Source organism: Andrographis paniculata, unplaced genomic scaffold, assembly GCF_009805555.1.
Source record: "Andrographis paniculata isolate CXL003 unplaced genomic scaffold, ASM980555v1 Contig80END, whole genome shotgun sequence".
NCBI lineage: Eukaryota > Viridiplantae > Streptophyta > Magnoliopsida > Lamiales > Acanthaceae > Andrographis > Andrographis paniculata.
In genome coordinates, this window is record NW_026137618.1 from 2051930 (window position 1) to 2066594 (window position 14665).

Consider the following 14665-nt stretch of genomic DNA (forward strand, 5'->3'; position numbering starts at 1 on the left):
GCCCAACCATCATTGATGAGGGAGAGATGACCAATTTGGTTGCTCATAATATACATACCAGACTGAGGAAGGCTCTGACGGCTCACGATATTCAGAATTTGACCCAGCTTGCATCCAAGGGAGAGCATTTGGAATCTTTATTCAAGGAAAAAGACCAAGGTATAAGGAGGGAAAAATTCCAACAAATAGCTAGTATGGGAGTGGATGCATATGTCCCTGAGATAGCCACTTGCGGGGGAATAGAGGAGATGACCGCCGAAATTGTCAAAGGGAAACCATATATTTGTTTCAAATTAAAGCCTACACCTGGGATAGAGCCAAAAAAATATCAACCTACCTTTGATACCTCTAAGGCAGATGATATTTTTGATATATTGTTGGCTAACGGACATATCCGTATTCCAAAAAGGCAGTGCTAGCCTCGTCAAAGCTGCAAAATAAAGTATCAATTCCTACGACACAGAGAATACAAAATGAAGTAATGCTGGTGAGTAGGGTCGTCTTCACAGGGAACAGTAATAATTTAAACACTCGGTTGAATAGAATTATACTAATATATATATATATTTAATTGGGGGGTTTTTGATTTATCACACTAATTTAAGGAGAAAATAAATCTGCTCAACTAAATAAAATAAAATGCAAGATTAGCGGTTCACCAAATATAATTAAACACTAGCATAGGCATGAATTTTTCATTCGGGATATGAAATTTGATCATCGACTAAAATTCAAATTCATCGACTAATTGGATAAATTGGTTATAGTTGATCTACACGCGTTCACAACCAACATTTCCTTACTTTTTTAATAGCTAAGGTACGACCGTTAGTTATTTCTCTAATCGGGAAAGAATCCTAGGTACGTCCGTAGTTTTCTAACTCGACAGCAGTAAAAACTAGAAAGGCCCAATTCAATTTAACAAGCTCCTACGAGGATTTGTTTAAAATTGATTTTAATTCTTCCCTAGAGTGTTCGTCTCTAGGTTGCTACGCCAATCGGAAAATTACACAATTACGTATGCCAATCCCCAATATAGCTATGAAATTCTAAATTGATACGTGCACAATAATCAATTCAAGATTTCTAAACTCATCAATTAGAAGATTAAAAATACCCAACATCGATGAACACCAATTAATCGAAACCAAGTCTCACAATTTCAATCCCGAAAATCCATTCATACCTACACTAGAAATGAAACTACTCGCAATCCATAGCAATTAAAAACACAAAATAAATCAAAGAGTTCATCATGCCTTCAAGTTTAAAAGAAATCGACAACAAACCAATTCTAGAAATTGAAGAAAAAGGTGCCCGGAAGTTCTTCTCCGTTGCTCTCGAAAGTTCCCGTTCCGTAGTGTTCTTCCTTCTCTTCTCCTTCAGAAAATGGGTTGTAAGTGAGATCGTGGTAAAGAACGTGGTAGTCCCCTCTCTTCTCCTCTAAAATTGAAAATCGTGTCTCTTCAAATCCACTTAAGATCCCCTTTGCATTTTAAACCAAACAATAGTAAAATTGCTAATTAACCCCGGAGGACCTTTTTGCAATTTTCACTTTTTTCTGCTTCGTGATCACGCTTTAAGGACTTCCTGCGTTCTGCTTTTCTCTCCAATATGCCCAAAATTTGCCAACTCCTCAACGCCAAGTAGAAAGTTCAAAAACACATCATTAGGAGCATATATACAAAATTCGCATCCAAAAACCGTCTAAAATATAGCAAAATATTTGTCCAATATCGCATATATCAACTCCCCCACACCTATCCCATGCTTTTCCTCAAGCATATATCCAAACTAAGAATTGAAATACTCACTAGCGCAAAAGTCACTCAACCATGCCGCCAACTACGTCGGATTCAAAGCATGCAAGAACCAACTAACCTCACCAAATGTGGAATGTATATAAGTAAAAGCTCTCACCCTCAAGTGTTTAGGTTATATTCACTCAATGCACATGAAGTAAACGACGAACCCCATAGGCTTGCAAGCAAATCAAATCAACTCCACAATTCATCAAGAAATCAATGTTCATAATCGAAGGTCTTCATAAAAGGGTTGTAATGGGGCTTTGGTTCGGGTAGGGAAAGGGATATTAGTCGCTAATGGGACCGAGGAATTAATTTATCAATTCATCACATCACAATGAACGCAAGTCGCACACATGTATGAATAAGAACAACATAACAAGAACAACGCAATACTTCCAAAGATTTGATCAATTCAAGACAACATCATACTCACTTTTCTTTTCACGAGTCCCCTTTTTTTATTATTTATTTTTAGGACTCGGAATATTTTTTTTTTCTCTTCTTTTTTACACACAACCTCCTTTTTTTAGTGTTTTTTTTTATAGGAGGTTGGTCAATGAAATACTTTTGGCAAAAATATATATGAATTTATAATTGTGCCACATATATGAGAACTTTCAAATGCAACTATCGAATAATATAGTGATGATATGCAACTCTAAATAATCTAATGTAATGAATCAAAGAACAATCCCTCGAGTTCCCATGGGTTCAAGTAAACATTCGGCTTATTCCAAGAAAAAGGCATATCGGCTTGGGTTAAATATGAACCAAGAAAAATAAGATAATAACATTAAGCTCAAATTTTGGTTCACTAGGGGATAATAGGGGTGGAAGTATAAAATTAAGGCCAACAAGGGTAAACCTAGTGCCTTATCATTTTAATCCCATCAATTCTCAATAAACGTGGAGTCAATAAGCATAAGCAAGCAAGTTCTAGGTAGTCAAATACAACATATGTTCACACAATCCAAAAAAATTGAGCATATATGATATGTATGAGTGAATTTGCTCAAATAAGACTCAAATAACTCACTTAAGGGTTCTTTGTTAGAAGGCTAAGCACACTCGTCATCTAACTTCATCAACAAACATGGCAAGATCCTAATGAACTAAATAAAGCACAACAATCTCAGTTCGACATACGCAAGAGGACATGCAGGGAAGTATATCAAAATAAAGCATTATAGAGCATCAAAAGTTCTAATCTCCCCCCACGCCTAATTGAGGCAATGTCCCTATTGCAAGAACAAAGATGAAATAAAGGAAAGGAGAAAAGAAACTTCCCTGGAATAGATGAGGGCGACCAGCCCGCTTAGGACCGGCGACGGGCGCGCAAAAGCTTTTCAATGGAGTCTAACTGTCCTTTTAGAGTCGCTTGTCCAGCTAAAATCGCATCAAGCTTGCCACGAAGGTCATTATTATTATCCTTCAGTATTTTAACATCAGATGCCAACGCCTGTAAAGTAGAGCCAGTGGCGGATCGCGCAAGAGCACCATCCTCAGTAGAAGTAGGAATAGGGTGTTCCTCTCGGTCATCATCAAACTGGACTACATCGCGATGGGATGGCCGACGCCACCGATTAACAAGGCGATATCCAGCATCAAACAACCTCTATGAAAATCACCCAAATTAAAATTTTTCATCAACTTATTTTATATCATATCTAGGGAATAATCGATAGAGGTTTCTCAAGAGAATGCAATATAGATTAAGAGTAAATGACTTCCCTGAAATTTTCACCGGTGACTCGTGGCTGATCGTCAACGGCAGCGCAGAACAACCGTATAGCAGTAGTTTGAGATTGGGAGCAGCGTGCGACGGAGGAAACTGCTATTGGCGGGCGGCTTCAGCGCGTCGACTTGGCGAAGGAGGCGTGCTGAATTGGCGCACCGGAATCGGACAGATGGACAGCGGCTGGGCGACGGCTTAGGGGTGGCGAACTGCGACTTCACGGACCGACGTCTCGACTGGCGGAGGAGCAACGGCGCAGCTTTTGCGAGAGAACGAGAGAATGAGGTTTGAATCGAGAGGGTGAGAGAAAAGAGAATAAAGAATTAGGGTTAATTGGGTGTAATAATAATAATAATAATAATAATAATAATAATAATAATAATAATAATATAATAATAATAATATATGAAATATAATAATCATTATAGTAAGGACAATACATATAGTAAAAATAATAAACGTATAACTATAGTAATAAATATAGTAATAAATATGGAAATAAAAAAATTAGGATTTAATTACGAAAATAATAATTAAAATGATAGAAACAATAATAAATATAGTAATAAATTTAATAATTATAGTAATAAATATCATAATAATTATAATTATAGACATAGTAATAAATATAATAAGAAGAATAAATATGGTAACTATAATAATAAATATAGAAACAAAATATATATAAATAAATAAATTAAATTAAAAATAACAATAATAATAATAATATATAATAAAAATATATAAAAAAATAACAAGTATATATATATATAAAAATAAAATAAAATTAATAGCTATTATAATATTTATTATAGAAAAAAATAAATAAATAAATATAGTAATATTTAATTTAATAATAATAATAATAAATATAATAATAATTCCCCAAAATAAACCCTCTTTTTGCACAATTTTTTAGAATGTAAGACTCCATTAGGTGTGATCACGCCTAAAGAAGTTGTACATTCTGATTTCTTTAAAAATTTCTCCCTCTCATCAATCACAACACACGTGGCCACACCTAAGAATCATTCTCATTCTGCTCCACTCAACCACAAAAATTTCACCGGTCAGCAAAACACCAAAAACAAGGCATAAAATTGACTCCAAAACACAACAAAACTAAAAACACACAAAATAAAATTAAAACACTTGGGTTGCCTCCCAAGAAGCGCCTTTGTTTATTGTCGTTGGCTCGACACAACATCTTTTAAGCTAGTTACACGGCTCAAAGAGAACTACACACTCCACTTCTTTGCTCTGGAACCCCTCATAGCAAAGTTTAAGACGATGCCCATTCACAACAAACCTCTTTTCCGTGCTTAGACTTTGAATCTCAACTGCACCATACGGAAAAACGTTAGTAATAAAAAACGGACCTATCCATCGAGAGCGAAGCTTACCTGGAAACAGTTTAAGTCGAGAATGATAGAGCAAAACTTTTTGGCCAACTTTGAATTCTTTCCTCAAAATATTATGATCATGAAATTTCTTACTTTTCTCTTTATAAATCATAGCATTCTCGTAAGCTTCATTTCGAATCTCCTCCAATTCTTGCAATTGTAATTTCCTACATTCTCCAGCTTCACTCAAATTCATGTTACACTGTTTAATCGCCCAAAAAGCCCTATGTTCAAGTTCAACAGGTAAATGGCAAGGCTTACCAAAGACTAACCTGTAGGGTGACATCCCCAGTGGAGTTTTGTATGCAGTTCTGTATGCCCATAACGCATCCTCTAAGCGTAAACTCCAATCCTTCCTATCTGGTCTTACCATTTTCTCCAAAATTTCCTTTATCTCTCGATTGGAAACCTCTGCTTGCCCGTTTGTTTGCGGATGATATGACGTGGAGACCTTATGAAGAACTCTATACCTGCGAAACAACGCTGAAATGGTTTTGTTGCAAAAATGTGTGCCTCGATCACTTACTATTGCCCTAGGCATTCCAAAACGAGTGAAAATCAAAGATTTCAGGAAATCTGCAACAACCTTAGCATCATTAGTTCGGGTAGCCTTTGCTTCCACCCACTTCGACATATAGTCAACAACAAGTATGATATACAAAAAACCATGTGAAAGTGGAAATGGTCCCATAAAATCCATACCCCACACATCGAATACCTCAACAAACAACATCGGTGTTAGGGGCATTTGATTTCTAGCAGAAATATTGCCTACTCTTTGACATTTATCACATGCTTTGCAAAATTCATAAGCATCCTTAAATAACGTAGGCCAATAAAATCCACTATCGAGTACCTTTCTTGCAGTCCGTTGGGAGCCAAAATGACCTCCACATTCTAATGAATGACAAAATTTCAAAATGGACTCATATTCACTTTCTTCAACACAACGTCGAATAACTTGGTCCGCACATCGTTTCCACAAGTAGGGATCATCCCAAACATAGTATTTTGCATCGCTTTTCAGCTTGTCTTTCTTTGCGTTTGTCCATCCTGCAGGGAATTTATTAGTGACCAGATAGTTCACTAAATCAGCATACCAAGGAAAAGAACAAGAAATCGCTAGTAATTGCTCATCCGGAAAATACTCCCTCAAATGTAATTCATCATGAACCATAGGAAGACGACTTAAATGGTCAGCTACCAAATTTTCGCTTCCTTTTTTATCTCGAATCTCCACATCAAATTCTTGTAGGAGTAATATCCATCGTATAAGCCTTGGCTTGCTTTCCTTTTTCGCCATTAGATACCTCAAAGCTGCGTGGTCAGAAAATACAATTACTTTAGTACCCAACAAGTAAGATCTAAATTTTTCTAAAGCAAAAACAACGGCTAAGAGTTCTTTTTCAGTAGTGGAGTAGTTCAATTGGGCTCCATTGAGTGCTTTTGATGCATAGTAGATTGCCCATGGAATCTTTCCACTTCTCTGTCCAAGTACAGCCCCCACTGCCGTGTCGCTTGCATCACACATAATCTCAAAAGGAAAATCCCAATTTGGTGGTTGAATGATGGGCGGTGATGTCAACAACTCTTTAATCTTGTCAAATGCCTTCTTACACTCTTCATCAAACTCAAATTGAACATCCTTTTGTAACAATCGGAAAAGAGGAGCAGCCACCTTCGAGAAATCTTTAATGAACCGACGATAAAATCCTGCATGCCCTAAAAATGAACGCAAATCCCTCACCGAAGTGGGATAGGGTAAAGCAGAGATAATATCAATCTTGGCTTTATCTACCTCTATTCCTTTTGATGAAACTAAATGTCCAAAAACTATTCCCTCTTCTACCATAAATTGACATTTTTCCCAATTCAACACTAACTTGGTTTCTTTACACCTTTTTAAAATCAATGCCAAATTGTCTAAACAAATGTCAAAATCATCTCCATATACACTGAAATCATCCATAAAAACCTCAATAATCTTACCTATATATTCATAAAATATGCTTACCATACACCGCTGAAATCTCGCAGGGGCATTGCACAAGCCAAATGGCATCCGCCTATAAGCAAAAGTGCCAAAAGGACATGTGAATGTCGTCTTTTCTTGATCCTCTGGTGCAATAGCAATTTGAAAATAACCTGAAAAACCATCTAGGAAACAAAAATGAGATTTTCCCGCTAACCTCTCAACCATTTGATCAATGAAAGGTAATGGAAAATGATCTTTCTTTGTGACTGAATTTAGCTTACGGTAGTCGATACATTGACGCCAACCGGTTTGTTTCCGAACCGGTATCAACTTACCATCGTGGTCAGCCTCTATAGTAACTCCCGCCTTCTTGGGAACAACATGAATTGGACTTACCCATTGACTATCCGAAATTGGATAGATGATATCGGCATCCAAGAGCTTCAAGATCTCTTTCTTTACGACTTCCATCATAGCAGGATTCAACCTCCTTTGAGCTTGCCTTATTGGTTTTGCATTTTCCTCAAGCACAATCTTGTGGGTACAAAGAAATGGGCTAATGCCCTTGATGTCAACTAATGTCCATCCAATAGCCTCCTTGTGCTCTCTCAATATTCGGATCAACTTCTCCTCTTGACTAGGAGACAGTGCAGCAGATATGATCACCGGCAATGTCTCTCAAACTCCTAAAAAGGCATATTTCAAGTTCGAGGGCAATGGTTTCATCTCCAAAACCGGTGCCTGCACAACAGATGACAACAACCCTTTATCAGATTTTGCTAAAACTGAATTAACCACAACATACCTTAATGGTTCATGCGGCAGAGATTGCAAAGCTAGAATCATTTCTTCCTATGCACCATTTATGAGAAATTCATCCATAGAGTTCATGTCCAAGCAGTTTGTGAGTGCAACCTCTAATTCATCCTTTCCACTCAAGTCAAAGACTTCCTGCAAATTTTGAGTAAGAACATCTACACAACACAAAGTATTAGGCTCCACAGGATATCCCATTGCATCAAAAATATTAAAATGAACTTTTACACCTTCGAACTCCATAGTCAGTGTCCCTGTTTTAACATCAATCTTTGTTTGTGCGGTGCACATAAAAGGCCGTCCAAGCAAAATGGGGGAGGGATTAGGTGAATTGTCATCATGCATATCTAGAACATAGAAATCAACAGGGAATATTAACTCATTCACTTGCACAAGAACATCCTCAATTATCCCTTCAGGGTAAGCGTTGGTTCTATCGGCAAGTTGAATTATTATCCCCGTTTCCTTCAAAGGCCCAATGTTCAAAGATTTAAAAATAGAATTAGGCATAACATTTATAGCTGCACCCAAATCTAGCATAGCTCTTTTAATTTCCATCTTACCTATTTTGCACGGGACTACAAACATACCTGGATCTCCGCATTTTTGTGGCAATTTCCTTTGCAGCACAGCGGACACAGTCTCTCCAGCTAGCACATTTTCGTCCCCTCTCAACTTCTGCTTTTTAGTACACAACTCCTTCAGAAATTTAGCATAACGGGGGACTTGCTTAATTGCGTCAAGTAAAGGAATGCTTAGCTCCACTTTCTTAAACATCTCCATGATCTCCTTGTCTTTATCGCTTTTAGCCGGTTTTGCTAACCTGTGAGGAAATGGAGCAACATTAGCATTTGATTGAATAGGAGGTTTAGAATTCACCTGATCAGTTGACTTGTTCACTTCATGCTCAATCTCCTTCTCAATCTTCTCTTCACCTCTCTCTTTTCCAGTAATCACCTTCGAACCCTTCAGCTCCTTACCACTCCGCAAGATCATTGAACTAACATTGCTCGGGTTCATGTGGGTTTGGGCTGGCAGCTTGCCTTTTTCCTTTTCTTTCATCTCACGCACCTCTTTCACGACTTGACACATCTGAGCTTCCAAGTTCTTTATGCTTGTTCTCGTCTCTTGCTGAAATTGCAAAACATTAGAGGCAATTTTTTTCACCATACCATGCAAAGAGTTACCAGGAACGGGAGCTTGGTGCATAGTCCTTTGTTGCTGCTGTTGTGCTTGTGGTTGAAAACCCGGTGGTTGTTGTTGACCACAGGATTGCTGATTCTGATTCCCATATCGAAAATTGGGGTGGTCTCGCCATCCCGGATTGTATGTGTTTGAATATGGATCATAAGCCCTTCTTGGAGCAAAACCTGCAGCATTCACTTCCACTTCTTCTCTTAGTGTGGGACAAGCATCCATGGGATGCTCAACACTCCCACAAATTCCACACGGCTTCACTTGAGCATTACCTACAGCAAGTTTCCTCACAAAAGCAGTTAGCTCATTCAATTGTTGTTGCATAGGAGAACTTACCTCAATAGCTTCTTTCACTCCCACGACATCCCTCGGCCCAAATTGTTGAGAGTTCATGGCCATATCATTCAACAATTCCCAAGCTTCTCTCGGAGTCTTATTCATTAAAGCGCCTCCACTGGCAGCATCGATGATCCTCCTGTCAATAGAAGTTAGTCCTTCATAGAAATATTGGATTAAAAGTTGCTCAGAAATTTGATGTTGGGGACATCGAGCAATTAATTTATTAAATCTATCCCAATACTCGTATAAGGACTCCCCTGATGTTTGTTTGATGCCACAAATCTCTTTTCGCAAATTCGCAGCCCGGGATGCGGGAAAGAACTTCTCAAGAAATTTGCGCTTCATATCCATCCATGTGATAACACTCCCGGACGGCAAGTTAAACAACCAATCTTTAGCTGCATCCTTCGAAGAGAATGGAAAAGCCCGGAGCTTTATTTGTTCCTCAGTGAGTCCCGGAGGTTTCATACTCGTACATACCACATCGAATTCCTGCAAGTGCTTGTGTGGCTCCTCCCCTGCCAAACCATGAAAAGACGGCAATAAATGAATTAGTCCAGATTTAAGTTCGAATGCCGTATTATCGGCTATAGCAGGAAAAGTAATACACAAAGGGTGCTGAATTAAGTCGGGAGCAGCTAGCTCCCTTAAGGTTCTTTGTGCCATTGGATTTATCAAAACTTCTTCCACTTCCTTGTGCTCTTCACCCTCGTCAGAACTAGAGGTATCCGCTAGTTGGATAGCTAAATTAAGTCCCGGTGACTCAACTTCTTTCTCGGCCCTCTTTCGCTCTTTAGCTTCTTTCCGCAAACGACGTGCAATTCTTTCAATCTCTGAATCAAAGATTAATTGACCTGTACGACTAGTTCGAGGCATAAACCATTAAGCAAAAATTAGAGCTAAATAAATAAAATAAACAACCAAATATCAAAAATCAAATTACTGATCCCCGGCAACGGCGCCAAAATTGCTAGCCTCGTCAAAGCTGCAAAATAAAGTATCAATTCCTACGCCACAGAGAATACAAAATGAAGTAATGCTGGTGAGTAGGGTCGTCTCCACAGGGAACAGTAATAATTTCAACACTCGGTTGAATAGAATTATATATATATATTTAATGGGGGGTTTTTGATTTATCACACTAATTTAAGGAGAAAATAAATCTGCTCAACTAAATAAAATAAAATGCAAGATTAGCGGTTTACCAAATATAATTAAACACTAGCATAGGCATGAATTTTTCATTCGGGATATGAAATTTGATCATCGACTAAAATTCAAATTCATCGACTAATTGGATAAATTGGTTATAGTTGATCTACACGCGTTCAAAACCAACCTTTCCTTACTTTTTTAATAGCTAAGGTACGACCGTTAGTTATTTCTCTAATCGGGAAAGAATCCTAGGTACGACCGTAGTTTTCTAACTCGACAGCAGTAAAAACTAGAAAGACCCAATTAAATTTAACAAGCTCCTACGAGGATTTGTTTAAAATTGATTTTAATTCTTCCCTAGAGTGTTCGTCTCTAGGTTGCTACGCCAATCGAAAAATTACACAATTACGTATGCCAATCCCCAATATAGCTATGAAATCCTAAATTGATATGTGCGCAATAATCAATTCAAGATTTCTAAACTCATCAATTAGAAGAATTAAAAATACCCAACATCGATGAACACCAATTTAATCTAAACCAAGTCTCACAATTTCAATCCCGTAAATCAATTCATACCTACACTAGAAATGAAACTACTCGCAATCCATAGCAATTAAAAACACAAAATAAATCAAAGAGTTCATCATGCCTTCAAGTTTAAAAGAAATCGACAACAAACCAATTCTAGAAATTGAAGAAAAAGGTGCCCGGAAGTTCTTCTCCGTTGCTCTCGAAAGTTCCCGTTCCGTAATGTTCTTCCTTCCTTATCTTCTCCTTCAGAAAATGGGTTGTAAGTGAGATCGTGGTAGAGAACGTGGTAGTCCCCTCTCTTCTCCTCTTAAATTGAAAATCGTGTCTCTTCAAGTCCACTTAAGATCCCCTTTGCATTTTAAAACCAAACAATAGTAAAATTGCTAATTAACCCCGGAGGACCTTTTTGTAATTTTCATTTTTTTCTGCTTCGTGATCACGCTTTAAGGACTTCCTGCGTTCTGCTTTTCTCTCCAATATGCCCAAAATTTGCCAACTCCTCAACGCCAAGTAGAAAGTTCAAAAACACATCATTAGGAGCATATATACAAAATTCGCATCCAAAAACTGTCTAAAATATAGCAAAATATTTGTCCAATATCGCATATATCACAGTGGCTGGCTACCAAAGAAGAGATCAAGGGGCGACCATACTGTAAGTGGCATAATTCGTTCACCCATAGTACTAGCCAATGCACCCACTTTTGAAAAAAAAATACAAAAGGCTATCTAGGGAAGAAGATTCAAGTATGTTATTCTGGGGGTTGAGCAAAGACCTTTCCCTAAAGTAACTGTAGCCCCACAATCACCATTGTTGAAAGAAATAAGTCAAGGGAAATGGTAGAAGTTCCAACCAGAGTAGCCGAAAATTGGGACCATTTGGATCGCATATTTGAAGTCGAAGTCAAAGACGGAGCATTAGTACATCCTAAATCCATGTGCAGGCCCCAAGCATTAAAGGAGAATAAGTGGAATCGGAATCAGAAACCGCTACCCATCACTATCGACCCAAGGTTCCGGGTATGAACCGTATGCAGATCAGAAATGCTAAGCGAAGGTATGCAGTTCTGCGTGGAAAGTGGCCGAAAAACGGGTGAAATAAGCAGGCACTAGGAGATGAGACCGAACAAAATGCTAGGATTCTAAATCGGGTCGCGAAAGACATGCATCGTGGGTGGGCGTTGAGAGAAATGCCCGAATAAAAGGTTAAGATTTTGAGCCAAACAGAGAACGGACAGCCTCCTGCGCAAGTAAAAAGATGTTTCAGATGTTGTTTTTGCAACTGGGTTAATAGGGATCCTGAGATAGATGCCGCATTTGAGCCCGAACAAATAACGTTTGGAAATTTTTTGCTAAATGAGATTCAGGATCTACTATGTTTGAGGCAAATTCCTTCCCAAAAAAGGAGCCTAGTGGACTCTAAGGAGAATCACGATCAGGCTACTCACACATTTACAGTATGGGCCCATATAAACAGCCAGAAACAACCCAGGTTATATTCCCACCTATGCCTGAAGAAGCAGTTTCGCATTTAAACCCCCTCTACGTTGATGTTCATATCCATGGAAAGCCGGTAAGTAGAGCTTTTATTGATAATGGTGCTTTGTTTAACGTTATGCCTTCGAAAACCTTGTACAAACTGGGTAAAACAGTGTCGATCTCATTCCGGTCGACATTAAAATGACAAACTTTACTAGTCAACCAACCAAGCCAAATGGCATGATGCTTGCTCCTATAGAGGTGGGCCTGAAAAGCATTTATACTGTTTTTTGTGGTTGAAGCGGATACCACATATTTTGTTCTCTAGGGAGGAATTGGATTCATGCGTCTCAGTGTGTACCATCTTCGCTTCATCAGTAGTTGATATTTTGGGAGGGAACTCAGGTCTTCAATATGGAAGCCAACAAAAGTACTTCCGACCCATAGACACTATAAAGGAGACTGCTTTTTACATCGGAAATTTCCCACCTATTTCTCAAGCAACCTCAGCGAATGATTACCTTGGAGGAGCTTTAGGCTTACCAGTCACATGTATATGTTTTCCTAAAGGGAACAACTTTTGATGGCTAAACAAAAGCCAAAAACTGTCATTGCTTCTCATAGATCTGATGAATTGTTCGGGTATTGCGGAATATGAAGGTATTTGCAATGTTTTCTTTAAACAATTAATGTTTACGTTAAGAAATTCGGTAACATGGTTTGATATTTGAAACCAAAACGGCCACTTTGAATGGCCAAATCTTCTTGAAAAAACAAAGTCATCTTTATCGACTCAGGATCCGTTCGAGAAGTTTAGTATGGGGACAAAAGAAGCCCCACGAATAATTCATGTCAGTAGTCTGTTATCTCGAATTCAACAAGAGGTTCTCATAGATTTAATTCGAAAGCATGTTGAGTGCCTAGCTTCGGATTATTTGGAGATGTCGGGATTGGATTGAAGCTTGATCGAGCATCGGCTCCTCATCAGAACAGGGTTTAACCCTTGTAAACAGGCCCCCCGACGAATCTCACCAAAATTGATGCCACAGATTAAGGAAGAAATCGAGAAGTTTCTAAAAGCCAGATTTATTTAGCCATGTAGATATGCAGAGTGGTTGGCTAATATAGTTCCAGTGACCAAGAAGAATGGCAAGATAAGGATTTACATCGACTTTAGGGACCTGAATGTGGCGGCTCCCAAGATGAGTATGTCATGCCTATGGCAGATATGCTTATTGATTAAGCAGCAGGGCATCAGATTCTAAGTCTGATGGACGGATACGCAGGATATAATCAAATTTTTTTGGCCGAAGAAGACGTCCATAAGACAACTTTTAGATGCCCCGGAGCCCTTGGGATCTATGAATGGACAGTTATGCCATTTGGTTTGAAGAATGCGGGAGCTACATATGAAAGGGCTATGAATGCAATTTTTCATGATCTGATAGGTAGTTTAATGGAGGTATATATCGATGACATCCTTGTTAAGTTAACCGATTTTGAAACAGACTTAGCCGATCTCGAGAAGGAATTTATCCGAATTAAGAAGTACAACCTCATGATGAACCCAATGAAATGCGCTTGCTGGGTTTTGTCTGGAAGTTTTCTGGGATTTCTCGTCCACAAAAAAGGAATTGAGGTGGATGCTAATAAAGCCAATGTAGTGCTTGCTATTCAGCCTCCAAAGACTGTTAAGGAGGTTCAGAGCATGTTTGGAAAAATAAATTATTTAAGAAGGTTCATAGCTAACGCGACTGGTAAGATGAAACCCATTACCAAGCTCTTGAAAGCAACGACACCCCCCAACATCGTTTGGGGGGAGGAATAGTAGAAGACCCTGTATGCTATTAAGCAAGCTCTTACTAAACCACCATTTTGGTACCACACAGGTTCGGCCAGCCACTCAAGCACTATCTGGAAAATACGTACGACGTGGTGAGTTGCCCATTAGCGCAAGATTGGGATAATGGAAAAGAAAGAACGGTGGTTTACCTCAGTAAAATGTTGGTCAGGCCTGAAATCAACTATTTTATGCCTGAAAATATGTTATTCGTTGGTCTCACATGCACCAAGTTTGAGCATTACCTTTTACCAAGGAAAACTGAAGTAATTGCCAAATTCGATATTGTTAAGTTAATAATCTCTTTGCAGCATATACCCCACATGCATCCTTTGTAAACTTCATATTCGATTCATCATCGCAAAATTAACTAATACTTATCAG

General features: G+C 38.4%; 1 protein-coding gene and 1 pseudogene across 1 annotated transcript; both read right to left on the reverse strand.

The window, feature by feature from the left end:
• Positions 1-3123: 3123 nt before the first annotated feature.
• LOC127240952 (uncharacterized) lies at positions 3124-7767 on the reverse strand (annotated as a pseudogene).
• A 6-nt stretch (positions 7768-7773) lies between these two features.
• LOC127240953 (uncharacterized) lies at positions 7774-10149 on the reverse strand. Its single transcript, XM_051259829.1, has one exon. It carries the CDS (start codon positions 10147-10149, stop codon positions 7774-7776), a length of 2376 nt encoding a protein of 791 aa, XP_051115786.1.
• Positions 10150-14665: the final 4516 nt, after the last annotated feature.